We start from the raw sequence: 16,624 nt of genomic DNA on the forward strand, positions 1-16,624 counted from the left end.
TTCTCCCCCATCTTAGGTTGTCACAGAACCACCCAACGGGTTGAAGCTCAACATGAGGGCGACCTTCTTCAAAATCTCCCACGAATCACTCGACCAGTGTCCTCATCCAGCCTTCAAGTCTTTAGTCTACGTCTTAGCATTTTTCCATGCTGTGGTCCAGGAGAGGAGGAAGTTTGGGAAGATCGGTTGGAACGTGCCCTATGATTTCAACGAGTCGGATTTCCAGGTAATCGGCATTTTGCTTCCTCAGGAGTGGGTGGTCAGGATCCTCTTTGATTTGGGAGGATCTCCCCCCCCCAAAAAAAAAGTTAGGAAGGTTAAACTAAGTGAAAGCTTCAATGGTTAATCCATGTGATTTTTTTCCCTACCACTCACCCCACAATTCCACCAGGTGTGCATGGAGATCCTCAACACATACTTGACAAAAGCTTTCCAGCAAAACGACGACAAAATTCCCTGGGGAAGCCTGAAGTACCTCATCGGAGAGGTGAGCAGACAAGGGGTAGAGTTATGATCCCATGAAACTGGTCAATATTCAACCAGAGGACCCAGTATTACATCTTCTGACTGTTGCGGGGCAAATTACTCTCCCCCACCTATGGGCCTGGAACTTGCAACATCCTGCAAGCTTCCGCATCAACTTTGGCTAAGGCTGTGTAATGCTTTACAACTGCATTGCTTAGTAACAGAAAAACCAGCCCCAGTTGCTGTTGTAAGTCAAGGATTTCCTGTAAATTGGTTTAGAACTACTAGGATAATGCTAAGGGGCTGGTTAGTGTGGTGAAGACCCTCCCTCCACTTTTCAATTAACTTTTAACATTGAATTTTAACCATCTTTGCCTCTTTTTACATTTTATATACAGTTTTTATGTTTCGATATTATATCTGCACACTGTCCAGAGTCGCTCTATGAGAGACATGGGCAGTTTCTAAATCTGACAAATAAATCATTTTTTTAAAAAAAAAATTAAAATAGTACAGGGAAGCGTCCTTCTCAAATGGTGATAAAGCCTTGACATGCTCTCAATTTCCAGGTGATGTATGGCGGGCGAGCCATCGACAGCTTCGACCGGCGCATTCTTACTATTTACATGGATGAGTACCTGGGAGATTTTATCTTTGATACTTTCCAGCCCTTCCATTTTTTCCACAATGACGACGTTGACTACCGAATCCCCGAAGGGACATCGAAGGACGATTATGTGGGTAAGGGTCCAGCTGTCTCTCCATGTCCCTGAGATCCTTGATGGCTTCCTCCATGATGGATTTCAACTTCTAGTTGGAGGTTTCTGGCCTTTTGTCCTGCTTGGATACTGAAGAAGCTTTTTGGATGAGAAGTGAAATGTTTTCAAAGGAAAAAAAAAAAACCCAAAAGTCCAGTTGCTTTTTGGAAAAGCATCTTTGGGACAACCATGACCCGGATGATTGAGAATCTCCATCGACAAAGGCTCCCATAGAACCCAATTCCCATTCATGTCAGTGGGACCTGAACAGTCACAGCCCTGCTTCCCTCATTTTGTTGGGAGAGTGTGTGATGTTTGGGGTACTTTATTTCTCTTAAATACTGCACATCATGTCTTTCATCTTTTAAGGCAGGGGTATTTAAACTTGGCAACTTTAAGACTTGTGGATTTCAACTCCATGCTGGCTGGGGAATTCTGGGAGTTGAAGTCCACAAGTCTTAAAGTTGCCAAGATTGGACACCCCTGGTTTTAAAGTTTGACAGATCTGGGGTACAACTATAACAACCCTTAACGTAGCACTCTTCCAGGTAACAATAGCGGGTCCATATTTTACAGTAGACCCTGATTTGGTTTTCTTTCATTGCTGCATCTTGATTACATACATGAAAAGAAGTACGTACAGTTTTAAAAAATATAATTCTATATTGAAGCCCCATCAGGGCAAACGTTACAAATTTAGCTGGCGAGAAAATACGTTTCCCAGAAGCAAATGGAGTTTCCACCTCTTCAATCCCACTTTTTCTGCGACTTCCTTCCACAGAAGAGATTGAGTCCCTACCACTAGCCAACACGCCCGAAGTGTTTGGCCTACATCCGAATGCTGAAATTGGGTACTATACCCAAGCAGCCCGCGATATGTGGTCACATCTCCTGGAGCTACAGCCCCAAACAGGTAGGGCATGTTCAACAGAAGTAGGCGAAATAGAAAGAGGGAGCCTCAGATCTGTTGAAGCTCCAGGTCGCAAAGCGGGATCACATAATCCCAGGTCACTGCAAGCGTCATAAATATGGGTTGGTTGCCAAACGTCTGGATTTTCATCACGTGACCATGGGGATGCTGCAACAGTTGTAATGTGAAAAATGGTCATAAGTCACTTTTTTCAAGGCCATTGTAATTTTTGAACGGTCACTAAACGAATCATTGTAAGTTGAAGACTATCTGTATTAACAAACAAACAAAAAAAAAAACCCCTAACCCCACCCCAATCAGCAGATATTTTTCTACTTTGCAACGTTGGATTGGCCATCACCCAACCAAAGAGGTTCTTGACATGCCTCTGTCTGATCTCTTTGTCCTGATTTCAGGGGAATCCGGCGCTGGGATCAGCCGGGATGAGTACATCGGTCAGGTTGCCAAGGACATTGAGAACAAGATGCCCAAGATCTTCGATCTCGATCATATCCGGAAGGCTTTGGGCATCGACATCTCGCCAACGACGGTGGTGCTACTGCAGGAACTGGAAAGGTTCAACAAACTCATTGTCCGGATGACCAAGTCTTTGGCTGAGCTGCAGAGAGTAAGCAGGGAACCATCTTGCCCACCCTTCCCCCTTTATTTTATTTACTTTTTTCCATCTTGAGTGGCAAGTGGACCAACCATCCTTTGTGTCTTCTGTCCAGGCCTTGGCAGGGGAGGTTGGCATGAGCAACGAACTGGACGAAGTGGCCCGGGCTCTCTTCAATGGTCAGATTCCAAACATCTGGAGGAAGTTGGCTCCCGATACGCTGAAGACCCTTGGCAACTGGATGATTTATTTTAAGAACAGGTTTCTCCAATACACATCGTGGGTAAGTAGGCACAACGCCTTTGCAGCACCCTTGTTAAGTGGGGGAGAGGTCTGTGTTTTGGGGTAGAGGACCCCCTTTCCAGAACATGCTGAGGTCACTCTGGCACATAATGTTGGACTGGATGACCTCCAAGGTCCCTTCCAACTCTGTTATTCTGTTATATCAGCTAAAGAGGCTACAATGATGGAAAGAATTGTTATTACTACTATTATGTTTGGTCACACAATCAACCAGATGTTTTGACTGGATTTGGCTTTGTCCACCTCTCAAGTCCTTCCCAAGAACCTGGAAGAGGCAAATGTGAATACTTGATGGTGTTACAAGAAGTACCATCCCAGGTTGTCAACTCCAAGTCAAGCTGCTGATTGCAGTTGACTGATGGAGATTTTGGTCAATGCCGATGGTGCCAAATGGCACTCCAGATTTTTTTGGGATTGCCCCCAAGCTTATTGCTGTTGGTCCTGCCTGTGCTTTCTTTTATCCTTCTACTTCTATTTGCAGATCTTTATACTCTGTGATTTTTCTCCAGGTTTATTATTTATTTGTTTAAACTGATTGGCCGGCCAACTCCAGTAGACGCTGGAGAACATCAGAATCTCTCTAGCAGGGATGACCCAGTTAATGCCATTCTGTAACTCACACACACACACACACACACACACACACACACACGGGTGCAGAGAGCTGTGCGTAACCTCGTTTACCCTGGGGAAGAGCCAAACCAAGTTCCTTGCTGTCCTTAGGTTGAAGAAAGCGAGCCGAGCGTCATGTGGCTGTCGGGACTGCATATCCCCGAGTCCTACCTCACGGCGCTCGTCCAAGCCACCTGCAGAAAGAACGGCTGGCCGCTCGACCGCTCCACTTTATACACCCAAGTCACCAAGTACCGGACTGCGGACGAGGTCACAGAGCGGCCGGGCCAAGGTAAGGCGTCCCCCGGGGCCTGGCATTCAGGAAGCCCACAAGGCTACTGCTGAACAGGTTGCCACAGGTAGTCCCCGGTTGATGACCCCAACATTTCCGTTGCTAAGCAGGATGGTTGTCAAATGAGCTTTGCCCCCCCCCTTTTTACGACCTTCCTTGCCAACGATGTTAAAGGAGCCACTGCAGTGGTGAAGTTAGTCACACGGTCGTTAAGTGAATCTGGCTTCCCCATTAACTTTGCTTATCGGAAGGCCGCCAAAGGGGATCACCTGACCCGGGGACACTGCGACCGTCGTAAATATGAGCCAGTTGCCAAGTGGACAGATTTTGATCATGTCACCAGGGGGAGGCTGCAACGGTTGTGTGAAAAACATCCGTGAACTGGGCCTTTCAGCAGGGACTCATGGAACAATGTGTTGAGGCAATCGTAGAATGAATTGAGCCATTGATGAACCTTATGGACCTTGCAATAATAATAATATTTATTAACCTTACATGCTGTCTGACTCTCCCCAACTCTGGGCAACTGCCACATGTCCTCAAATCCCACCTTTGTTGAGGGGCTGCAGCATTTCTAAAACAGGAGGTGGCTGAGGATGCTCTTTCAGGGCTGGGCGCCTCCCTTCCCCTCTCCCCAGGGTGCTTTGTCTCTGGCCTGTACTTGGAGGGGGCTGACTGGGACCTCGAGAACGGCTGCCTCATCAGGAGCAAGCCCAAAGTGCTGATTGTGGATTTGCCCATCCTGAAGATCATCCCCATCGAAGCCCATCGGCTGAAGCTGCAGGTACGAGCCGAGGTCACAAGCTGGCAGTTGAGTTTTTGATTCAGAATACTAGGGGACGGGGAGGAGGCAGGACATTCTTCCTTTCCATGTGGTCATTGATGGGCATGTTGATTGGCAGGTGGTATGGCCACTGTGGGGTCTTTGGTGCTCTTTGAGCTTGGTGGCTTTCTTGAAGACATTTCATGACCCTACTAGGTAACATCATCAGTGTTAGAGGGAGTGGGGCTTGCTCTCTCTATATAAGAGACTTGCTTTATCATGTAGGTGGGAGTGGTCTTGCTGGTCCTTCGATTAGAGTGTTGTTTACCGTTTTTGTGGCATTGTTAGTTCCTTGATCAGGGGGTTGTTTACTGCTTGTATATAAACAGGAAGGAAACCCCCCCCCCTCCCTTCTAGCCCTGATCATGTTGCCTAGATGGGTCATGAAACTTCTGCAAGAAAACCATCGAGCTCAGAGAGCACCCAGGACCCCACAGTTCAACCCTGAGCTACAATTACTCACTTCTATAGGTTGTGTCTGATTTTTTTAGCAACAACATTGCAATGGTTGTGTTTTTTAGAACACTTTCCGAACGCCAGTCTACACGACATCCATGCGGAGAAACGCCATGGGGGTCGGATTGGTGTTTGAAGCTGATCTATTTACCACAAGGCATATTTCTCACTGGGTCCTCCAAGGGGTTTCCCTCACCTTAAATGCCGATTAAGCAGTGGCGCAGCCACGCCGTAGCTCTGTTAACCGTTTTTGGGGGGAAAAATGAAGAAAGAAGTTGAAAAACCCAGCCTTCCTTGCTCTAGCCACTGGAGGCTTCCCGGTTGCAAAGTTTTATTTTGCAGGTTTGTTTAATTTTCAGTTACCGTTTCTTGTTCTTTTAAAACAAGAAGAAATATTTATCTATTGCACTTTATATCAATAAATAATTTTGCAAATGTGTTTGGTGTAAAAGATGTCGTTTGGGGATTCAAAACTAAGGCGGCACCCAGGAAGGTTAATGTATTTACTGTTATCTCCCCAAAATAAGTACGTGACTTGGTACGGTTCCACAAAACGCCGCTGCTTTTGCTACAGCAGATTAACTTGTCTGTCCGCCTTGAAAATGAATTTATTCGGTCTTCCTTTAGCCAATTCTTCTCGGTGTGGATGCTGTTTTAAACCGTGTCTGGTGAAACTGCACCAGTAAGATTGTTTCCTTAATCTGCAGGGCTGTTAAGAAAGGTTGACATTTTTTTAAAAAATTTCAGTGCATTCCTCCCAAATTTTTGCAGCAGATGCTTGGCAGTACAATTTGACCCAGAAAGCTGGCCTTCAGAAGGCCCTTGTAATCACCCCAATAGTTAGTTTATTCTCCATCTCCAACAGAGACCCCTTCCACTGTGCAGTGGTGGGCGTCCGCTCTTCCTCCCCGGCCCCTTCCACTCCCCCCTCCTCCGATTCTCCTCCACGTGTTCAACAAAGGACACAAACAAGTTCAGCTGGATTAGCAAAATAGAGTTTGTTGGGATTTTAGTAGATGACTAAATAAAAACCTGAACAGAAAAAAAGAACTCTGTGATCAAGACCTCATGCTGGAAAGGCAACATGTGTATGGGGGGGGGGTCTCTCTCCTTTGGCTCCTCTTCCTTCTTACCCCCTGCGCCCGTGTGGGGGCCCACCCCACCCTAGACAATAAGAATTTATCACGACTGTGTGAAGTGACAGACAGACAGGGAAGGCTTTACTGTTAAGAGCCGATACACAGCGCGGCAAGGCTCTGGAAGCCCCGGGCCTGGGCCCGTCGGCGCGCCCCAAATAAATGAAGGAGCATCGGAAGCAAGCAATTCAGGCAGACGCACCTGAGTTTGGCTACAGCATTTCATTAGGTAGATAACTCTGCAATAGGAACAGGTGAGGAAGAAGTTAACTCTAGTTCTGGAAAGATTTTGGCATGCACAAGGGGGGGGCGCTTGGAAGAGGGGAGGGAGGTGCAGCCTGACCGTCTGCTGACCGCTGAGAGTCCCCTCCCAAGCGCCCGGTTCAAACAGTCCGATCTGTCCCCGAATGCTTCCGAACCACTTTGCTTCCGTTCACCTGGTCCACGGCCAGCGTCTCCACCTCGGGTGGCTGGTGGGGCTGGGGAGGTGGGACGTGATGGATGCGGTGCGCCACCCCCACGTGGCTCTTGTGCTGCCTCTCCCGGGCCGGGCTGTGGGGCTCGGCCGAAGCACGCTCGGACGGGATGGGGGGGATGACTAAAGGCCTCTCTTTCAGAAGGTGCAGCTCCGTGGATTCTCTGGCCAATAAAAAGGGCGTGGGGTCAGGCATGGCGTCGACCGGCTCCCGCAGCAGCAGCTTGCGGCTCTCCGAGCCTAATCGGTAGGCCTCCTCGAATTCGGGGTTGAGCGGCGTGGACAGGCTCTTCTTCATCCTGCGCCGCGGAGTTTCTGGAAGCTTCTCTTTGGGAGGAGCAGGTTTGTAGCCGGAGAGCACGGGGCTTCCGGACGGAGAGCTGTCCGACGTCCCGCTGGAGCTCATGAGTTTTTTCTTCGTGGCGTGGAGCTGGGAGGTTAGGTAGGCGATGGTGCTGGCCCGCTGCTCCAGTTCGCTGGAGAGCATGTTTAATTTATGGCTTTTCATCTTTAATTCTTCCAAGTATTTCTTCTCCCGCTCCTTGATCGTGTTCTCGAGCACCGCGATCATGGCGTTCTTTTGCTCGAGCTCTTTTAATAATTCATTGTTTTCCATCTCCTTCGCTTTAAGCTGGGCCTCCAGCTCTTCGCATTTCCTTCTGAGCTCTTCGCTCCTCGAAATCCCATTTTCTGAAAGAGGGAAAAGAGAAGGAGGATTTATCTCAAGAGATTCACGACGCTACCGGCATTCGCACAAAGCGAGCGAAGAACTGAAGCCAGAAGCAGAACGGTTTTCCATGCTGGCCGCTGGGAAAAATTGCAGGAGAAGGTTGCGCTCATCGCCTGCCTTCCCTGCAAAAACACTGGCCAAGGTTGCCAGAGAAAATAACGGGATTTGATTCAAGATTCCCAATATCTAATTAAAATAACAGCAGCGAAAATGCACCTTTCACAATGTTTGAAGAATATCTTAAGCATGGAAGGAGGGTATGCACAAATGCGTTCAAGATTCCTCACCTGTCAAGTCTGAACTTTTGAGAGTCAACTCGTAGGTCAGATCTGAAAAACAGACAAGAGTTAAGACCTTGTAGAAACTCACTCCAAACGGGCAAGCCATAAATGAAACCCAGAGGACACAAAGGGGCCTTTCCAGAAAACAAACCATACTTTATGAACGAGGACTTGCAGAGTTCTGTGACCAATCTCCACACTGGGAAACCTACTTTATTTATAGGACACTTTTATCTCCTTATCTGTAAACGCTATCAGCAGCCAATATGAGCTCCCTCTGCCCACAAACCTGGGTACATCAGCTAAAGAAAAGAAATTTTTTAAAAAATGTGTCATCAGCCCAGTTGCTTGAAAAGATGACACATCTTGCAAGACGGGCGGACTTCAACTCCCAGAATTCCCCAGCCAGCAAGGAGAGGTAGTCCTCGACTTAGTGACCGTTCAGAGTTACAAGGGCACTGAAAAAGGTGACTTGTAACCCTTTTGCAGAGTTGCGACCGTTACAGCATCCCCCCGGACACTTGGCAATTGGTTTATGTTTATGACAGTTGCAGTGTCTGGGGGGGGAGGGAATCACGTTATTAAGCCAGATTTGCTTAATAACTGGGTTACTAATTGAAAACTGCAGTGATTCACTTAACAAGAAAGAACGTAAAATGGGGCAAAACTCACTTTAACAAACGTCTCGCTTAACCCTCAGCAATTTTGGGCTCAATTGTGGTCGTAAGTCGAGGACTACCTGTACATCTTAACCATCCGCCAAAGTCGAGAAAGCCAGCTTTTCTCTCGGTACCTGTGCAGTGTTGCTGCAGGCGGCGGATCTCGGCGTGCAGCCCCTTGAGGGTATCTGCGTGCTGCCTCTGGAGAAAAAGCAGATTCTTTTGGGCGCTGTGCAGCTGGTTCTCCAGGTTCAGTGCTGCCATCCTGGCATCCAGCAAATCTGGAGGGAGGAAAGAAAGCAAGGATGGAGGGAGCGCACCTTTAGATGAGAGGGAGGGCAGGAAAGTAGAAGAGGACAAAAGGAAGCGGGGGGGGAGACAATCAGCGCAAGCTGACGGAAAAGGCCAGAGAAGGCTGCGTTGGCCAGCTGCCAGGGTCCACAGAGAGTGGGAAATTGGGAATGATCCTTCTCGACTTTACCATCACTGATATTTCAGTTGAAGCTCGCCACCTGTGGAACTCTCCGTCTGCTTGGGATAACTGTGTGGTCACAATGGGTGAGAGGGAGGGAGGGAGGGGAAAGACACCACCCGGTGCTCTTTAGCTGAATTCACGTGTTTGTGGAATTGGCACCAGAGAAACGTTGCAGTGGGGTTCAAAGGAGGAATCAGCCGAGTTCTAATTCCCCTCCTCCTCAGACGACCAAACAAATGTTCATCAAGCCAGCAAGTTTGTCGGGACATCAACATCATCCCCAATTCCAGCGATCCCCTGCCAGGACTTTTGTCCTTGAATGCAAGGATGGAGAAGCCAAGGCCTGAGCTGCCCACTTGGGTTCCCCCAGGCTGATGGAAGTCTCAACCCATGACAATCCTTCCTTTCGCACAAGAGAGACTGAAGGCTGTTGGGATCTGATTGGAAGCATTGCTAAAGCATGACACTCCCAAATATTTTGAGCCACGTCTATCGAGAGACCTCCATCAGAAGGACATTTTGAAGACAAGGACATAGTTCTCCAAAAAGGAACACGAGACCTGGAAAAACAGCTCTTAATAACAGAATAACAGAGCTGGAAGGGACCTTGAAGGTCTTCTAGTCCAAATGGTTGTCCAATCTCTTTTTAAAAAACCTCTAGTGTTGGCGCCCTCACCATTTCTGGGGATAAGCAGTTTCACTGGTTAAATTGTTCTCACTGTCAGGAAATTTCTCCTTAGGTTGCTTCTCTCCTTGGTTAGTTTCCATCCATTGCTTCTTGTCCTGCCTTCTGGTGCTTTGGAGAATAGGTTGATCCCCTCTTCTTTGGGGCAGCCCCTCAGATATTGGAACTATCATGTCACCCCCAGTGAAGATCCTGGATCAAAGGCAGTGGAGGGGGGGAAATGGGTTCTCCAAAGAGACCACCCTGTTTTGTAGGCATTTCTCAGGTTACATTATCTGCCTGGAAGAAGAAGCCTCGTCTGTAGAGCTGAAAGCTTTACTGCCTCCGCTAATGTCTCGCTGAATATTCCCCTCTGCCCCCACCCCCCAAAAAGGTCAAGTGACAAAGCATAGCATGGTGTGACTCGCCCATCGGAGTCAAGAGTGGCTTCGTAGCCGGAGGGAAGAGAATCTGCTTGATGCAAGTCATATGATCTCAATTTTAAGATTGATTCTCCACGAAGTATAAAAGATGCTCCTTGGCAGATCAATGACTTCATCCATTATCTCGGCAATGTTTCCAGGACATGCTGCTCCCCAGATCTCCTCCCGCAAACAGTTAATTAATGAATCTTATCGGAATTTAATGTAGGTCGATGGTGATCTTTCTACTTCGGCTCTCTTCCTCTCTCTCCCCCCCCCCCAGGCCAACTTGGAGGGTGTACGACAGTCCAAGGTTATTCCCTGTGGTTTTATTTTTCTTTAAAAAGCCAGGAGCTTGCAGGGAACAGAGGTCATTAAAATTTATTGCCGCCCCCACCCACATGAATTGCCCCAAGATCAGGAGACCCGGACCAACTCTACAGGAGGCTACAGATCAACTCTGGGTTTGAGAATTTCTCAACATTTGGCTGTGGCAGCAGCCTTAGTAAGGCCACACCTGGAATACTGCATCCAGTTTGGGTCATCACATTACAAAAAGATATTGAGAATTTGGAAAAGGCCTGGAGACAAAAACCTACGAAGAAGGGTTGCAGGAATTGGGTGTGGCCAGTCTAGAGAGAAGAAGGACTAGGAGTGACAGGATAGCAGTATCTCAGTATTTGAGGGGCTGCCACAAAGAAGAGGGGGGGGGTCAACCTATCTTCCAAAGCACCAACGGCAGGACAAGAACAATAGATGGCAACTAACCAAGGAGAGAAGCCACCTAGAACTAAGGAGAACTTGCTTAACGGTGAGCACAATTAATCAGTGAAACAACTTGCCTTCAGAAGTTGTGGGTGCTCCATCCCTGGAGTCTTTAAGAAGAGACTGGACAGCCATTGATCAGAAATAGTACAGGTCTCCCGCGAGAGCAGGGGGTTAGACTAGATGACCTCCAAGGTCCAACTCTGTGACTGCAGATCCAGAGAAAAGGATAAACTCAGTAACCAAGTGAAAGTCATCAGACAAATTGAGGTGGCCAATATCCAGATAGACAGACACGCGGCTCTTTTCAAAGGCTGTAATAAATGATGCCGAGACCGACTGTCCCCCTTTTTTTTTGAATGCAGTGGCTCGTTCAATCACGCCTGCGGGCCCTTCTTCTCCCCTCCTCCTTTTCCAGACAGACTTCTCTGGTTCCCTTCCAACCAACCTGCAAACGTCTCGGCCCTTAATGCCTCTGCAGAGTTTATTTTTAGCCCCTGTGACAAGACAGTGATGGAGCAGGAAAGGGAGAACAATTAAGAGGACGGGGGCACGACAAAGGATGAGCTAACCTCAAAGCCTGCTTTTTCCAAACGCTTTCTGGAAATACAGACTAGCCCTACCCATCCTGGGAAAGGACTCCAAAGCTGGCAGGCACAGCGTGGCAACTTGCCACCAGCTTATAGCATAGTGCAGGCGAGATTTTGGCAAACGCCAAACTAGGGTATTTGGCAGAATCGAGCAATCCACCAGGGATGCCTCTTCTTGGGCTATTCCTTTTATTTACCCATCCTTCTATCCTGAAAAAAACTGCAACAATGGGAACAAGGACCTTCTCTTTGAAAGCCTGCGTGTTTTTATAAGTCACCTTCCTGATCAAAAAAAGGAGTTTTCCCATCAACTTCATCTTTATGAGAGACACGTTGCAAATCAAATGGCCCAACCTTTTTAAGGTTCTTCGATTAATCACGATGTACCAGCGAATCAACAAGTCCAGTTAAACAGGAACAGGCAAGTGGCCAAGAGTCTAGATCTCTTAATGCCGCTGTTAGACTGCCGGGCCCCACCCAGATCTTCAGAACCATCACCCAACCAAGATGGGCAGCTACAGAAATCAAATAATAACCACCCTATGGTAGCAAACTGGCTCATGGAAATAATGCGCAGTAGCCTTCCAGAGCTGAGTCTTGGAAAGCCGAGATATGATGGTTAACACAAGACCCAGCAGGGGCTCTTGCTTCAAAAAATAGGATTTGGGGCTGTGCATTGCAGTAAAAAAACCAAACCTCTGAAACAGACAAAGATAGCCAAATTTAGCCTCCAGCTCTTACAGGAAACAGTTCTCTTTTACGAAGACCCCAAATTGACAGTTACAAACTCAGTTCTAATTGATCCAATCCAAAACACAGGTCTAAAGGACTCCTGTTTGATGTTTCATATGACGGGGCACTGTTCACATGCCTGCGTGAATGCCTATGGGTGTTAATTACTCGCCTGAAATATTAGTTGCCTCTGACAAACAAGTGGTGACACCATCTGGCTTCATCCAATTAAATATTATAAAATCAGCTTAAAAGGTGGTTACAAAGTTCACCAGCATTGCCAACACTTGGAGAGATGCTTACTTACAGCTTTAAGGCCACAGTTCTGCACGAAATATCCTCTTTAACGCCACCTTCTAACTTTCTGGAAGTTTATAAGCCTCACCCCTCTCCTAGAAGGCTTCATCTAGAGAAAATCTGAACCGTTTATCCCTGCCGTGGTGTTTTCCGTCCTTTATAACCTCACAAAAGACCAGAGTCTGGTTTCAGCCACCGGACTCACAACTGCCCGGCTACCGTTCAGCACTTCTTAGTCATGATTTTCAAGTTCGTCCCTGGACCAGCGAAAAAGCAACAGCCTTTGAAACGAGGAAGGTTCAAGCGATGCCTTTGAAAGGGAGAACGTGCCAATGCCACGAGATTATTCCTTAAAAAGTTCCAGAGGCTGGCCCCAGTCGAGAGCTAATATTTCATGTTTTTCTTGCACCCCTAGCTGTATGCAAGCAACCTCTCCCTCAAGGCACAGCTGCCTAATTTTTGCAACTCGGAACAAACAGCCACCAAGACTCCCCAAACTACCCGTTACAAGGGAAGAAAGCCACTGCCGTTCAGTTGTCAATTTTCAGTTTGGATCCAAAGACACCGATCCGATGCTCTCGAACATGCAGTCTTTCTGCTAAAAAACACAATGAAAAGTAGCCTTCCACCCCCCCTTCCTTGACAAACTCATCCCCTTACATGAACATTCTCAAAAATTCCTGCTCCCGATTTACACTCCCAGGAAAGCCGGAGGATGGGAGGCGCACGGCCCATTCAGTGCCACCGACTGCAGTGTTACTCCCGGAGCGAATTCTTGCTGCGTGTAAGAAGGAAGCAAAAGGAAAGCCGTTTCGTCTGCACACGTATCGCACATCCCCCCCCCCAAAAAAGATGCAGTCTCTTTTTCCACCTGCAATGCAGACAATGAACTTAAGGATCCACCCTTGGACTTCCCAAGCCCTCACCCCCCCACCCCAGTGCCTTTTCCTTAAATTACCAGGTTCCAGCACATTGCTAAGACTTAGCAGCCAAACCACTCCGGCGCAGTTCACATTTTCCCTCCAGTGGCTAACAAAACCGGAGAGACCCTCCCATCCCGACGATGTCCCACCTTCGGCTGAAGAAGCATGTAGAATCTCAGCCAGCCAGCCAGCCAGCTAGCTAGCTTGCGAGCTGGGAAAGGGAGGGGGGGAGAGGAGAGGGAGGGGCGCCATCCTAGCCAGAAGCTTGACTTGGTCTGACTGCTCTCATTTTCACCAGGGTTAAGAAAACCCAGCTGAGAGTGGAGCATCGCAAACACGCCACAATCTTCCCACCTTGCGTTGTGGGACTGCTTCACACTGCAAAGGAAAGTGTGTTTGCCTGAGTGTGTGTATTAAGGGGAGGGGTCCCACTCTCCTTCCCATCCCCTGTCGCTGCCCTTCCAAATCTTCCCTTTCTCTAATAAAGAACCCAGAGTGATTCTTCCAATTTTTAAAAAAAGTTTTAAAAAAAAACAACAGCTAACAAATTCTATTCTGCAGGCAGGTTTTGAAGTCGGAGGGAAACCTGGAGGATGAAGTGAGATTAATACAGGTGGTCCCCGGCTTTCGACCACATTGGAGCCCAAAATTTTTGTTGCTCATGTGAGTTTTGCCCCATTTTACGGCCTTTCTCGCCGTGGTGGGTGAAGTGAATCATTGCAGTTGTTAAAACTGTGGAAAAACGGTCCTAAGTCCCTTTTTTTCAGTGCGGCTGTAACTTTGAACGGTCACTAAATGAACTGCTGTAAGTCGAGGGCTACCTGGTAAGCTACGGCATGAATGCGGCTTTCTTTTGGCACGCCTGTTTAATGGCAGAGAAATAGATTTAGTAGCAGAGAGGGGTTTGAGCCTGGTTTCCTGTGAAAAAAGTGTGTCCTGTTTTCTTCTGGGGGGGGGACATTATAAAATAGATATGAGACAGACAGGCAAAGAAGAGATGATCAGGATAAGAAGGGATGGATGGGTGAATGGATAAAGGGATGGATGGACAGACCGACAGACAGATGGGTCTCCTCTTTCTTTTCTTGAAGAATATGGGGGTATCCACCTATTTCCTAACACAGGAAGTGTCTCCCCTTATAAGGAAACCCTTTCCCCCCCATATACTTTTGGGAGGGGTGCTCACAAAGTCCTTTAGAGAGGGGGAACATTCTCTGTAAGTGGGGAAGGGTCCTCCTAAGTCATTCCAGGGGAGGAACCACTCTTCTTCTTTGGGGGGGTCCTCAGGCTTCCCAGTGGGAGATCTCTCTCCTGAAATGGGGAGAGGTCTCCACATGTCACTCCTTGGGGCAAAACCGTCTCCTTTATCATATGGGGGGGTCCTCATCTAGTGGTAGGGGGCTCTTCTCAGGCTTTCCAGTTGGAAGGGTCCCTCTTTAAGTGGGGGGATCTCCCCCTGCAGGAAAATACACCCCCTCCACCTCCCTCCCCTCTTGGGGTGGCTGCCCTTCCTCAGTAATTCAAGCAAGTGGGGCATGGGGGTCTCTCCCCAGGGCCCCCCAGGGGTGAAACGGGAGGGGTGAGCCCGACAAAGCCCCCCATCCCCTTCCCCACCCTCCGCGCGTTGCATGATGGGAAGAACGCCGGGGGGGCTCTGATACTCACCTGGCGCCGCCGATGCTCCCCCCGCCCCGCTCCGGTCCTGCCGGGGGGAGGGAGGCCGAGGGGAGGGGGCGCTGCTCCCCAAAGGGAGCGAGGAGGAGGGAGGGGGGGAGGAGGGGGACGGGGTGACGTCGAGGGCAGGGGAACTGCGCAGGCGCGGAGGCTCAGGTGCAGCCGCGGCGAAACAGCTGCCGCGTTGCCATAGCAACCGGCTGGGCGCTTCCCCTGGCAGCGGTTGCCGGGCGCTTTTTTTTTTTCTTCCGTTGAAGGCTCCGCCCACTTGAGGGCGGGGCCTCGAGGCGTTCCAGAGCCCAGAGGGCGGGGAGAGGCGAAAGTGGGCGGGAATTCAACCGGTGCAGCTTCACCCCGGAAGGAGAGGAAGCATGCATGTAACAACAACAACAATAATAATCTATTATAATGTATCTATTCTTTTCCGAGATGTTCGGCCCCTAATGGTTGGACCGGTCAGCCTCCGTGCATCCAAGATTCAAGAAAACTCACTGATTTCAGAAATGTCCTGTGAAGGACACAGGATGGGATGGCCACCACCTCTGCCTTTCAGCTCCGGCTTTTAAAAGCGATGGTTGCAAATAGCAATCCTGACGCAGCAGATCTGAAGGCTGGATCCATTTAGGGATCAGATGAACAGGCAGAGGAGATGTTGCCAGTCCCCAAAATAATTTCATTTTCTGGCAACGATCAAGAGTGCATTAAGCTGATTGTTATTGTAAAAGTGGTAAGCCAGCAAAAGAAAAAAGGAAGGAGGCCATTCTTATAGATTTGGAAAAGGGAGGGAAAGAGCAAGGAAGGAGGGAAGATGAAAGAAAGAAGGGGAAAGTGGGAGGAAGGAAAGAAGGAAGAGGAGAAAGAAGGAAGGAAGGAAAGAAGGGAGAGATAAGGCAAGGAAGAAAGAAAGGAGAGAAAAAGGGAGGGTGAGGAAGGGAGGGAGGAAGGAAAATAGGAACAATGTAGGCCAAGTCAACTAAAAAATTCTTCCCAAATATATTTTGCTGTTGTTTGCAACCCTGTGGGTATCTGTATATTACAGGTAGTCCTCAACTTACACCAGTTCGTTTAGTGACCATTGAAAGTTACAAAAAGTGATTTAGGACCTTTTTTCACATTTTATGACCATTGCAACATCCTTGTGGTCACGTGATCAAAATCCAGCCGCTTAGCAACTGTTTCCTATTCATGGTGGTCTCAGGGTCCCAGGGTCATGTGATCCCAACCAGGTTACTAACTTGCAGTGATTCACTGAACAACTGCGGCAAGAAAGGACTTAAAACGGGGCAAAATTCACTTAGCAAATGTTTTGCTTAACAACAAAAAAATTGTGGCTCAGTTGTGGCCGTAATTCGAGGATTGCCTGCATTTGCGTCCCAGTTCTTCCGCTGCTAGGGCACTTTTGCATCAGCCCAGACACAGAGCAGGGAAGCACAAGCACTCCAGCAAAAAGAATTAAACTAACCATGGTTTGTTGAATAGTTCAGTCTATGTCCCTGCCCCACATTAACCAGGGCTGCCCCAAGTTACGACCATTGGCTGCCTCTCCCCCCCCCCCGCCGCCAAGGG

The 16,624-nt window shown here is 48.4% G+C and overlaps 2 protein-coding genes across 6 annotated transcripts in view; one reads left to right on the top strand and one right to left on the bottom strand.

Annotated features, from left to right (window-relative positions):
* The window catches only part of DNAH10 (dynein axonemal heavy chain 10), a 46,727-nt gene extending 41,053 nt beyond the window's left edge, over positions 1-5,674 (top strand). For both annotated transcript variants that reach the window (XM_039362502.1, XM_039362503.1), the window contains 9 exons: positions 17-226; positions 392-487; positions 1,035-1,206; positions 2,005-2,136; positions 2,550-2,761; positions 2,865-3,032; positions 3,776-3,956; positions 4,595-4,740; positions 5,301-5,674. In XM_039362502.1, the coding sequence (XP_039218436.1) occupies positions 17-226; positions 392-487; positions 1,035-1,206; positions 2,005-2,136; positions 2,550-2,761; positions 2,865-3,032; positions 3,776-3,956; positions 4,595-4,740; positions 5,301-5,447 (1,464 nt within the window). In that variant the 3' untranslated portion in view covers positions 5,448-5,674. The remainder of the gene's footprint in view (positions 1-16; positions 227-391; positions 488-1,034; positions 1,207-2,004; positions 2,137-2,549; positions 2,762-2,864; positions 3,033-3,775; positions 3,957-4,594; positions 4,741-5,300) is intronic.
* A 540-nt stretch (positions 5,675-6,214) lies between these two features.
* CCDC92 (coiled-coil domain containing 92) lies at positions 6,215-15,183 on the bottom strand. Of its 4 annotated transcripts, none has more exons than XM_039362713.1 (4): positions 15,050-15,183; positions 8,651-8,797; positions 7,864-7,905; positions 6,215-7,536 (listed from the first exon to the last, which is right to left on the bottom strand). In XM_039362713.1, the coding sequence occupies exons 2-4, from the start codon at positions 8,778-8,780 to the stop codon at positions 6,755-6,757; spliced, it is 954 nt and encodes a 317-aa protein (XP_039218647.1). In that variant the 5' UTR covers positions 8,781-8,797; positions 15,050-15,183; the 3' UTR covers positions 6,215-6,754. The 4 variants fall into 4 exon arrangements, with proteins under 4 accessions (XP_039218647.1, XP_039218646.1, XP_039218644.1 ...); XM_039362712.1 differs by lacking the exon at positions 15,050-15,183 and adding an exon at positions 13,534-13,557; XM_039362710.1 differs by lacking the exon at positions 15,050-15,183 and adding an exon at positions 13,420-13,543.
* Between the last annotated feature and the right edge of the window lie 1,441 nt (positions 15,184-16,624).

This window comes from Crotalus tigris, unplaced genomic scaffold (assembly GCF_016545835.1).
Source record: "Crotalus tigris isolate CLP2741 ecotype Arizona unplaced genomic scaffold, ASM1654583v1 scf7180000019478.12717781048:2074007, whole genome shotgun sequence".
NCBI lineage: Eukaryota > Metazoa > Chordata > Lepidosauria > Squamata > Viperidae > Crotalus > Crotalus tigris.

Coding starts and splice junctions, on each gene's coding strand:
- CCDC92 (XM_039362713.1), bottom strand. CDS start 8,780: ATGGCAGCACTGAACCTGGAGAACCAGCTGCACAGCGCCCAAAAGAAT. Junction 7,906..8,650: donor CCTGCAGCAACACTGCACAG/GTACCGAGAGAA, acceptor TCTGTTTTTCAG/ATCTGACCTACGAGTTGACT. Junction 7,537..7,863: donor CAAAAGTTCAGACTTGACAG/GTGAGGAATCTT, acceptor TCCCTCTTTCAG/AAAATGGGATTTCGAGGAGC.